The sequence below is a fragment of the Pimephales promelas genome, chromosome 24 (genome assembly GCF_988280905.1).
Source record: "Pimephales promelas chromosome 24, fPimPro1.hap1.1, whole genome shotgun sequence".
NCBI lineage: Eukaryota > Metazoa > Chordata > Actinopteri > Cypriniformes > Leuciscidae > Pimephales > Pimephales promelas.
Window position 1 is genome coordinate 12,773,414 of NC_142792.1, and position 12,508 is coordinate 12,785,921.

General features: G+C 35.7%; 1 protein-coding gene across 5 annotated transcripts; it reads left to right on the plus strand.

Annotated features, from left to right (window-relative positions):
• The first annotated feature begins 1,982 nt into the window (after window positions 1-1,982).
• Window positions 1,983-6,709, plus strand: LOC120476965 (uncharacterized). Of its 5 annotated transcripts, none has more exons than XM_089126769.1 (5): window positions 1,983-2,092; window positions 5,106-5,213; window positions 5,454-5,480; window positions 6,183-6,206; window positions 6,384-6,709. In XM_089126769.1, the coding sequence occupies exons 1-5, from the start codon at window positions 2,010-2,012 to the stop codon at window positions 6,499-6,501; spliced, it is 360 nt and encodes a 119-aa protein (XP_088982895.1). In that variant the 5' UTR covers window positions 1,983-2,009; the 3' UTR covers window positions 6,502-6,709. The 5 variants fall into 5 exon arrangements, with proteins under 5 accessions (XP_088982895.1, XP_088982896.1, XP_039524232.1 ...); XM_089126770.1 differs by having other exon boundaries at window positions 5,109-5,213; XM_039668298.2 differs by lacking the exon at window positions 1,983-2,092 and adding an exon at window positions 4,895-5,025.
• The last annotated feature ends 5,799 nt before the right edge of the window (window positions 6,710-12,508 follow it).

Below are 12,508 nucleotides of genomic sequence, written 5' to 3' on the forward strand. Positions count from 1 at the left end.
TTTAAACAATGTGTTATAAACAGCACTCTTTCAGTTTTTGTTGTTTGGTGATTGAGAATCTGATGACTAAAACTAGCTGCCAGAGTTACAAGTTCTCAAAGCTGTTTACATCATCTAATTTTTAATTAATTAATTGACATGACATAGCCTACAGCAGGATAATCTAGCATACAAACCACATTATGTTAGTTGTCCAGTAATCACAAAAGGCATGCATGAAAACTGATTCTTAAAACATCACATCATTATTGGCCCCAGTCCCTGAAAATAATTGTCGCTGTGAGAGGGAAACTCGTAAAAGCACAGTATCTGCAACCCAGAAACAGCTGATAAAATATAACGGAAGCCAGATTGGTTTGACTTCAACAAGGGATAAATTGTCGATGGACAAAATATTCCCTCTAAAACTAATGTTAAAATCAAGCTTTTTTGATAGACCTGATATCCAAACACACACTTTAGACAAAAATCTGGCCCTTTGATTATTGCCCAACATTGTGACACTTCCAATTGATTTATTAATTATCCATGGTGACTAATTACCTCTCTTTATACTCCAAAACACTGACAAGGTCTCATCAATCCTCTCTGTCTATTTGTCTCTTAACTTAATCAAGGACAAAACCTAGTTCTGTGGGAATCACACACAGAGAGATAATATACACTCACCTAAAGGATTATAGGAACACCTGTTCAATTTCTCATTAATGCAATTTTCTAATCAACCAATTACATGACAGTTGCTTCAATGCATTTAGGGGTGTGGTCCTGGTCAAGACAATCTCCTGAACTCCAAACTGAATGGTCAAATGGGAAAGAAAGGTGATTTAAGCAATTTTGAGCGTGGAATGGTTGTTGGTGCCAGACGGGCCGGTCTGAGTATTTCACAATCTGCTCAGTTACTGGGATTTTCACACACAAACATTTCTAGGGTTTACAAAGAATGGTGAGGTCAGAGGAGAATGGGCCTACTGATTCAAGCTGATAGAAGAGCAACTTTGACCGAAATAACCACTAGAGTACAACTGGGTAGATATCTAAGATATCTTCAAGCAGAATTGACAAGTATAGAAAAAGAAAACTCTCACACACACACGCACAGTGTCAATGATGGGTTTTGGGGCGGGAAAGTAATGGTCACATACTCTGACTTTAGAAAAAATTTGCTGAATTTTGACCATCTTATATATTTTTTTACAGTAAGAAAAAGTTCTTCAATATTCTTATAAACACTATCAAAAACTTTTTTTGCTTTGCTACCCTTTTCATACACAGGATTTCCTCTGTCACTGTTATCTTTAGGCTAATATTTGTAGTTATTTACTCAAATATATAAGGAAATAGTTTTTTTTTTTTGTATGTTTGTTAAATAAGATTCTTTTAATGCATTTGGCCATTTGGTTTGTCCTCTGGCAACCTGTTCCTTGACGAACCTGGGATCTTCCCTACAGACTGTGGTCGCTGAGACTCTGATAAAAATATAAAAATAAGCTGAATATAAGAACCCCTCTTAGACTTTGTGGTATATTACATATTTTCATAAATATTTCAATTACTCACACTCAAGAGCAGGAAACAAAAGAATTTGGGGGAAAATAACTATGTAGTTACAACTGAGTGTGACTGACTACCACATACTATTGGAATGCAATAAGAATATTTATAAACAATTCATATAAATATATTAATTGGCATTATAAATGTATATATAATTCTGTGAAGGCATCAGTAGGGTCTCATCAATCTTCTCTGTATCTTTTAAAAATATTTGTCCCTGTCTTACTCAAGGACAAAACCTACTCTGGTCTAATAATTATTACACACAGATCCAGATTCAGATCCCTAAAGATTGATGAGCATTTGAATAATCAAGGAATTATGTAACCCCTCACCCGGGTTCACCAGAGCAACTACTAGCTGGCCTTCGTTTCATATATATATATATAAGCTTGAATCAACTGGTCTGCTTCATTGACCTTCACTCTGTTCAGTAAGTCAGTGCTGGTGTGATGAACAGCATGTTGTCTGTCTGGACTCTCAGCTCTCTGATCCTCAGCTACACTCTTGCGTTTCCAATCTTCAATAACACAAGGTAAGATATTTGCAAGAATAACTGAAATATTGTCCACAAAAGTGCCCAATTCTGCTTCATCAAAATTATTATTATTTTTTTTTTAGAATGACGATCTCTCCCAATTTCACAGACCAGGGAAACCGGTATATACACTCACACAAACAATGTTTCATAAACAACAATTTTATTGAATAAATGTTTTAAGTGAACTGATTTGTCATTTCTAATTTCTTAATTAGTTAAAATGTAATTACACTTATGTGTGTTGACATTCAAAAAACATTGTTTCATTTTCTAAAACATGTGATTAAAGAATTCAACCTCATGAACACAATTAAATAATTATGAAATTGTGTTTACTTACAGAAATGCTTGTAAAATTGAACCGTTTGTTTTGTTTGTCTTTTTAGGTCAGTTTTTGGCTTCCCTGCGGGGTAAGAATTTTTAATTAACATGACAAGACTAAAATGTGAATGTCAAGTATGAGTTTGTCATTTGCATGAGTACAATATAATTAAGCATGCAATATTCTTCCTGTTAGCTCAATTTCTTCTTGATAAAACTACGATATGAGATTCCAATGCATGCTAATATCTATCTGTTCCTTACAGAGCCAGATGTCCACTTTCTATCTGTGGCCTGCATATACTGGCAGACAGCCTTCAGACTGGGGATGAGAATGCAGGAAATATTGCACAGGACCCATGGGGGCCTGGGAAAAAATAAGAGATGTGGAAAAGGAGAAAAACTTTTGATTGTTTTTAGATTTAATTGCCAAATGTCAATACTTTGAACCTAGATTCAAAAGTACCACATTTCCGTTTGGACGTTTCATTATTTATACAAAAAGAGCAAAAATAGAAATGTATCAACATTTTGCTAATGTCATTTTCACACCAATGAAGAATAAAATCATTTATAATACTAACCATTGACTCCTTTTCCTTCCTTGCTTTAAAAAAAAAAGAAAAGAAATGAAAACTCACAGTAAAAGGAAACAAGAAATTGTGGCAAAATAAATGTAAAGCTGCTGCATGGACTACCAGAAGATGAAACCGAATACACTGAATGTGTATGTTACTGATGTCCTCTAAGCAGTGGCACAGCTGGCACCAGAACACATTTCACTGTTGTACGTGCACACAGCTCAGTATCAATCTCCTCCAGTGGAGAGGTTTTATGACACCATTTGAAAGCTGTACTAGCTGTATAAAAGTATCAAGCTTTGGTGCTTTCGAAACACAAATAAACAGTGTATACAGCGAAACAGTCAAGCTGTGAAATTCTAAAGGTCTTCTAAAGGGCTCATCATAAGAAATTAAGATATAATACAATAAACTTAATTTAAACTTTAATTTTAATTTAAGACAAGTGGAATTTTATATCTCATAATTGTGATTTTATAACAATTCAGAATTGCAACCTTTTAAAAAAAACTTTGTTTCTTGGAATTGTGACTTTATGTCTTGCAATGTAAATATTAACCAGGCATTTTTCTCACCACTTGTCAGAAAGGAGGGGGAAAAATCATCAAAAAAAAAAAAAAAAATAGAGAGATATTTGGTTTGTGCCAAGCATTTTTTTTTTTGAAAGCTGCTATATATACATGTATAGCAATCTTAAATCGTATAAAATAATATGGTTGTAACATCAAGGTAAATGTTCCTCATTTCAAAGACACAAGACCACACAGGGCATCACAATGTTTTTGAAGCCTTGGACACACACACACACACACACACACACACACACACACACACACACACACACACACACACACACACACACACACACCATGAAATTTGGAGTTGGACTTTATAGCCAGGCCAATTTATCGTCATTAAAGATGTAAAAACCGCTTGGATTCAAAAGTGCTAACTTAGACATTTTAGCATTCATGCAAGAGAGCAAAATAGAAATGTGCGTGCCATTCTCAACAATAACGTCATCTCTTTGTACAAATTAATAAACAATTTTTTATTACTATCCATTAACTTGTTTTTTTATGTTGATGATACTCAATATGTAACGAGTAATGTTGCCTTATTACACTTGAATATAAATGTTGCCAACCTAAAAAATGCACATGGTATCCGAATAAAATTCTGTATTATATATCACCCTAGAGTTCTTGACTCAATTTTAAAGAACCCTTTCACTGTAAAAAAAATATTGTTGGTTTAACTTCAAAAAATAAGTTACCTGGTTGCCTTAAAATTTTAAGTTTATTGAAATGGGAAAAAAATGAGTTAATGCAATGAAGCAGATTAATTTAATCACCAGAAACTCAAAATATTACAGTATGTTTTCTGAACTACATAAATTATCTAAGTTAATTTGACAAAAGAAAAAATGTTGTGATTACAAATCATGAAAATATTTTTTTACATTGAATAATTACATATGATTACATACTTGAATGTTTAATGGGTTATTTCAATTTTAAGTAGCCCAAAAAAGCATATTTTCATAAATATTTAAATTACTCACGCTGTCAAGAGCAGGAAACAAAAGAATGTGTGGAAAATAACTGATACAACTGAGTGTGATACTATTAGAATGCAATAACGCATACATAGATTAATATATATAATTATTCATATACATATTGGTATTATAAGTTCTAAAATGTAATTTTCTGAAAGCACCAGTATGGTCTTGTCAATCTTCCCTGATGTCTTTTAAAAAATATTTGTCCCCATGTCTTACTCAAGGACAAAACCCACTCTGGTCTGTGGGAATTACACACACATTCAGATCCCCAAAAGATCAATGAGCATTTGAATGATCTGGGAATTTTATATAAGCTTGAATCAACTGGTCTGCTTCATTGACTTTCACTCTGTTCAGTAAGTCAGTGCTGGTGTGATGAACAGTATGTTTTCTGTCTGGACTCTCAGCTCTCTGATCCTCAGCTACACTCTTGCGTTTCCCATCTTCAATAACACAAGGTAAGATATTTTCCCAAAAATAAATAAATAAATAAATAAAATTCCATTCTTTTTCAAGTTTGTGGTGTATTCGTTTTTAGCAGAGGATCTTATATGGAGACTTTTCCCAATGTCACAGAGATTATGGAAGACAATATCACCAGACTCATGGAAAATTTTGCCAATATCTCAGGGCTCAACGAAAGGAGGTATACACACACATATGCTTGACAGAACAGAAACACTGAGTTGAAATTAGACTTGAACAGAAATCCATGGGAATTGACAAGAAATAGAGAAACATGAGCATGATCCTAAATTAGTGAATTCCAGTGATGTCTTTATGGTATTTTTTCATTTCAGTATAAAACTATTCTCAAATTGTCATTGTATTATTGTCCACACAATTGACCAATTGTGCTTCATGAAGATTTATTTGTTTTCAACAGGGAATTGTTTGTGAAGTTTGAAATCAAGTAAGGGAAACACGCACACACACATATTTTTTTTGTTGTTATTGCATTTCAGTGACAAAATATGCTCAAATTCTCATTGTAAAATTGGTCCCCCTGCTCAGAAAAAAAGGTACGAAAGCTGTCACTGGAGCGGTACCTTTTCAAAAGGTACACTTTTGTACCTAAAGGGTGCATATTGGTACCTTCATGGTACACTTTTGTACTTAAAGGGTGCATATTGGTACCTTCTACATATTTGTACAATTATGGTACCAATATGCACCCTTTAGGTACAAAAGTGTACCTTTTTGAAAAGGTACCACCCAAGTGACAGCTTTTGTACCTTTTTTTCTGACAGTGCACTGTCAGAAAACAAGGTTGCTCTGATTGCTCTGATTTTTTTTAAAAAAAGAGCAATAACATTTTAATTAAGAAATGACAAATCAGTTCACTTAAAACTATGATTCAATGAAATAGTTTTAAAAAAAAACTATTTCATTGAATCATAGTTTTAAGTGAACTGATTTGTCATTTCTTAATTAAAATGTTATTAATTAAAATGTAATTACACTTATGTGTGTTGACATACACAAAACATTGTTTCATTTTCTAAAACAACATGCGATCAAAGAATTCAACCTCATGAACACAATTCTGAATGTAAATAATTATGAAATTGAAATGCTTGTAAAATTGACCCGTTTGGTTTGTTTGTCTTTTTAGGCCAGTTATTGACTTAGCCCGGGGGTAAGAATTTTTAATTAACATGACAAGACTGAAATGTGAATGTCAAGTATGAGTTTGTCATTTGCATGAGTACAATACAATTAAGCATGCAAGGTTCTTCCTGGTAGCTCAATTTCTTCTTGATAAAACTACGATATGAGATTCCAATGCATGCTAATATCTATCTGTTCCTTACAGCAGCAGCTCATGTCCATTTCCTACCTGTGGCCTGCATATACTGGCAGACAGCCTTCAGACTGGGGATGAGAATGCAGGAAATATTGCACAGGACCCATGGGGGCCTGGGAAAAAATAAGAGATGTGGAAAAGGAGAAAAACTTATGATTGTTTTTCGATAGATTTAATTGCCAAATGTCTATCCTTTGAACCTAGATTCAAAAGTACCAAATTTTCCGTTTGGACATTTCATTATTTATGCAAAAAGAGCAAAAATAGAAATGTATCAACATTTTGCTAATGTCATATCTTCACACCAATGAAGAATAAAATCATTTTTAATACTATCCATTGACTCCTTTTCCTTCCTAGCTTAAAAAAAGAAAAAGAAAAGAAAACCTGCACGAGACTACCAGAAGAGGGCCCCATGCTATTAGAACATTTTTTTTTTAAATTGAAACAGTATCAATTTACAAACTCAAATAGGGAACAATATGCATACAAAAATAAACCATTCATATATCAGTGCATATACGCCTATGCTTACATAGGTTACAAAAAACAAATAAACAAAAACAATTGCATAATTAGTACAATAATCAAAAGCAAAATTCAAACATTTAAGGGGGTTACAAAGTGCAAGGGAAAAAAAAAAAAATTTAGAACAAAAAAAAAAGCGAACAAACAAAAATTAGAAAGAAAGAGACTCATACATGTTTTTATACAGTTTACAGAGGGACTGGTTATCTGCTATTAGAACATACACACACTCAACTGTGTTTTTGGCCTGTTGGACTGGTTTTAAGAAGTTCTAGCTGGTCTCCTATAGGCTACATTCACACAGTTAGTGTTTGGGATTGAACATTTATTTAATAACAGGTGGGACTCTTGAGCTGAACAAGTAAACACTGTCAAATATTAGCAATGTCTACAACACGAGTAGGTCTTACAGTTGCAACCAGTCCAATTATTCACACTTCCATGTTTAGGGTTTCCAGATTAGAGCTGGTAACAACAAAAGGTAACTGGTTTCGAGTAAAATTAGAGGTTAGGTTACCGAAACCGAAATACGTTACCCATAAATCTTGTTTTATTCTAAAGCATTTTGGCCTGATGTGAAGAGCTAGATACTGTATATATCAGGGTCACCGAATCTGAAAAAACAGAGGATACTGAAATGTTTTCACATTGACTCGCTATAATGTTAGACCAAATTCACTCTGAGGTCTATCGTCTATTTTATATTCTTCATTTTGGCTTTCTGCATACAGCCACCAAACAAGGCAGCTTCCCGGCTAACAGGGAATGTTCTCAGAACATTGGCTTACGTTCTGGCAAGGTTCTCTTAAATTTATGATCAAACATTATTCTAGTAATGTTGTTTGTTAAAGGTTATGTGGTTTTATTAATGCTCTCAAAACATTAGCACAAAAACATTATTTATATAATGTTCATGGAAGGTTTTTTAGTATAGAAGAATAAAATGTCATCAGTATGCGCTAGTGGTAAACTAATAGAGCAAGATAAAGTGTTTTTTATGTGCGCTGGAAAAAAGATGAGAAAGCAAAAGTGGAGAATACGGACGTGGTCGTGGCTAGGGAAAAGAGGCTAACTCGGAATGCTAATTTTGGAAATGGGGCTTGAAGCAAGTACCCAGCAAACATTGGTCAGACAGCAAAGTTGTATCCCTGGCCAAAAACAGTCACAGTAGTAAAAATATGAAACAGAACAGATAAAGTCCAAGAATTCCATTCAAATTTCATTTTGAAACTATTTTCATAGTCATCCAATCATGACGGGACGTGTCAGAGGGATGTCTTTTCAATGGTAATTAAACGTCCAAATGTTTGCTGGGTTGGTTATAGGTTTAAGTGCCATGTCGCATTGATCCATACTCCATTTCATGTTGGATTTTTATGGCTAGTCAGTGGACGTAGGTCGTGGCAGCTGTGAGAAGATCATGCTAAATTTCTAACGAGTCAAAAATCATCAAATCAAATTCAGAAAATCATCGCAAACTATCTTTGGTTGCAAGACTATGACAACGGCCATCTTTGAACCTCTCTCACTGTACGATGTAGGACCTCTGTTTAGGAGCAACAACCAAAGAAATCGCCGAGGTTTGTCATCTTTTGCCTGGGACAGCCCAAAATCATGCAATGTACTGGGCATTAAGCACTGTACGATTTTGGCCAAGATTCCCAAGTGAGAAAATCCTGAAAGAATCTTGTGGTTCTGGGCTAAATTCTTTTTTTGATCGCTATTTTGACATGTTCGCCGAGGACCATTGCGATCAAATATTACTTCAGACAAAATTTAGGCAGTGTCAGAAGTTTTGAGGCACAATCCAGCAGTGTGACTAATCCTACGACAATCATCCAAAAAAAAAAAAAAAAAAATAGGAGCGCAGAAACTGATTCCGCAATTGAGAAAACAACCACCATTTGTTCCACATGTTTTTGTTTTTTTAATTTACTTTTCAAGAAAAGCAATTTTCTTGAGCAAAATTAATGCTCAAGATCATTTTAGTCCTGAGTATAAGCTCACAATGACTGAACGTGTCACGGATTGATTATGTAAAACTGTGGACGAGTGTAATTGTGTGCGTCCGTTTTTAACGTGTCTTGCAGGGATTACAGGTTGCCAAATCTGTTTCTTTCTTAGATTTGGTGACCCTGCTGAGAGATTAGCGATGTTTCCTTTTCTTGTACTCCTTTCATTCTTTTAATCATTGCTTTCAGTAACCTCAAGGATAGTCTGATAGATTTTAATGGTTTGGATTACTTTTCTTTTGTGGCAAACAACAGCTTTTCATGCCAGAGTAAGGTCACCACAAAGTAGATTAAGACAAAGTGGTGCTCTCACGCTGTGCTACGAAAGTGGATGACTGCCTAACACACACACACACACACACCAACTCACCACTGAATTTTGGAGTTGCACTTCACAGCCAGCAGGCCAATTTCACGTCATTACCGAAAATGCAGTTGAGAAAAGACTGTCAGTGTTTTTGAATGCTGCCATGAGCACTCTTCAGAAAAAATAAAATGGAAAGAGAAACGGGTAAGCAGAACTTTCTGGAAGTCTTTTCCATTCACCCACTCCCACACGATGTTTCCTACGTGGTTGTTTTTCTGTAATCAAGAGGTGTTAGTTTCAGATTAAAATGAAAATTGCCTCATTACGAAACCTTATTTCACTCGAGTCATTCAAAATTCCTCCCTGTTTAAAAATAAAACAAGCCTTGCCTGCATGGTTGATTGTCCTAATCATTGTCAGCTCTACCCTATCAGTCCATCCTTCTCCCCTTATCTTCGTCACTCACTGCCTGATGGAACAGTCAATATAGGCTGATCATTAGGGCTTATAATGAGAGTGTACCTGTCTTTGCTCATAGCCACTGACCTGCTTTCATCCAATTTGACTCACTGGAGACCTCTTCATTTTCTAAAGAATAAGCCAACCCTCTCAACACCCACACTGGTGCAGAGTCAGACTGCACAAGGCTCTGTCGTTACGGAGGTGTGTTGGATGGTAATTTGTCATTGAGCAGATTCTTCCTTTCCAAAGCAACTTACACTACACCAACACTTACCCACAGGGTAAAACCTCTTCCTTTATCTCTTTTTATTTAAACTAAATATAATCTCAACTCCACCTCACATAATCTCATTCTTAAAGGGTTAGTTCACCCAAAAATGAAAATTAAGTCATTAATTACTCACCCCCATGCTGTACCAACCCCGTAAGACCTTCGTTTGTCTTCGGAACACAAATGAAGATATTTTTGATTAAATTTGAGAGCTGTATAACTACCACATTGGCTCCTAAGGGACTGCCTCTCGACGGCCCAAAAAGTCAATGAAGAAAATGTTTAAATATCCCAAGTGACTACCGTGGCTCAACTATATGTTTATCAAGCGACGCGAATACTTTTTGTGCGAAAAAACAAACAAAAATAACGAGTTTATTCGACTATTTCTTTTCTTCCTTGTAGGCCAGAACGAGACTTCCTTATAGATTTCCACGACGCATGCGCGAGAATTGCGATCTGAAGTAGTGTAACCTGGTGTAAGCAGATAGCAAATCTCGCGCATGCGTCGTGGAAATCTAAGGAAGTCTCGTTCTGGCCTACAAGGAAGAAAAGAAATAGTCGAATAAACTCGTTATTTTTTTGTTTTTTCGCACAAAAAGTATTCGCGTCGCTTGATAAACATATAGTTGAGCCACGGTAGTCACTTGGGATATTTAAACATTTTCTTCATTGACTTTCTGGGCCGTCAAGAGGCAGTCCCTTAGGAGCCAATGTGGTAGTTATACAGCTCTCAAATTTAATCAAAAATATCTTCATTTGTGTTCCGAAGACGAACGAAGGTCTTACGGGGTTGGTACAGCATGGGGGTGAGTAATTAATGACTTAATTTTCATTTTTGGGTGAACTAACCCTTTAATCTAAATCTTAGTCACATCTCATTCTCAGTCTCAACTCCTCATCAGTCTATAATCTGTCACCTCTCATTCTCAGTCTAATTAATCCTTAATCTCAAAATCATCTCATTTTAACTCCATCTCATCTCAGTCTAAATCTCAATACAGTCTCACCTCATCCTCCATCTCATCTCAAGTGATATTTCATTCAACTCTCCATCTCAACTGATCTCTCTCTCGTGAGCTAATCTCTGAGCTCATCTCATCTCAATCCACCCTATCTCATCTTCAGTCAAATCATCCTCAATCACATTTTTTCATTGTCATCTCATCTCTTCCACATCTCATCTTAACTGAAGCCCATATTAATGTCTTTAATATTCTGTCTTAAACCTGGATTATCAGCGGGGTAATTATGTGAAACATGGAACAAATTACAGTTCATTTCTGCAAATGATGGCACTGGCAGCTGGCTGTCGGCCACCCTGGCGATGATTCACACGGCTCACAATCAAATTACCAAATGCCTTCACACTCCCTACACACATGTCCGTGCCAACCGAGCCTCCTCTGTATTTGTGATGTAGTCTCTCCCACATATGAAATATGGCAAACATTACACAGTAATACAGAGGAGCGCCATATGCCCACAGAGATGGTTGAGGTGTTAAAGTCTCCGCCAACATGAGACCGAGTTACAGTTTTTCTGAATTGCTAAAACACTAAACCCCGCTCTCTGAACCAAATTCTCAAGTTCCTACCCGAAACCCGAAGTTACAAAGTGCTAGTAAAAGCCATACAGACACCTTCAGGCTACGGCAGACGTGTCATTCAACCTATTGTAAGTCGATGTACCAACTCAATGGGTTTTGGTAATACATTATAAAGGTTGAAATGTTCCACAGTGTGGCTTTAAGAATACATTTAATGATGAGAAAATCACAAGAAACAACCTGAATCCTATGATCCTATTACAGTTTATTCAATATTAATTTAATACACAAATCTGATTTTAAAGTGCAAGCCTACATTAAGGAAAGGACAAAGATGGATCATGACACCTTCACAGGACTAGAGCTGCATGGTGTAAAATGACTGCAAATTAGAAACCCTTATAGTTGTTATGCTCTAAGCAAGGCCATCAACTCCATAATACAAAATCCTTTTTTCATTTCCCCTGCATCTCTTCAAATATTTCCCTCACATTCATGTTTTTCACACATTATTGAATCATCTGCTTATAGTCTGTTACTCTCCCCAGCCTGAGACTATGGACTCTCTCCCATTCTTTTGTGTGATGTCCCTGCAGATCCCAGATTAATATAAATGTCAAATGTCAGGGTGTCACGTCACCTCTCAGCTGTGTTGGATGACTTTTGTCACTCTGCTCTGCCAGAGCAACATTCGCCTGCTCCCAGACAGATATTTTCCCTTCATCAGGTGTTTGCGGTCCTGCCAACAGACGGTCTGGAACAAGAGCCAACAAATGAATGTGGGCGCCACTTTTCACATCCTTCAGTACACGAAAGCAGTATCTTCAAATATCAAGAAAATGTCTACATTTTTTTAATTCGCTTATATCAAATGTAGGCTATCCATCCTCACCCTGAACCAAAGCATCAAATCATGTTTTTTTAATTTATTATTATTTTTTTTTTACAACAAATCAATATCAATTGAAGAACAACCTTGCAAAATACAAACATATTTAGAAATTA

What these genes read in the sequence shown, in the direction of transcription:
- LOC120476965 (XM_089126769.1), top strand. Translation starts at nt 2,010, where the DNA reads ATGAACAGCATGTTGTCTGTCTGGACTCTCAGCTCTCTGATCCTCAGC. An exon ending in TCAGGGCTCAACGAAAGGAG is followed by an intron (nt 5,214 to 5,453) that starts GTATACACACAC and finishes TGTTTTCAACAG; the next exon opens with GGAATTGTTTGTGAAGTTTG. An exon ending in GTTATTGACTTAGCCCGGGG is followed by an intron (nt 6,207 to 6,383) that starts GTAAGAATTTTT and finishes TGTTCCTTACAG; the next exon opens with CAGCAGCTCATGTCCATTTC.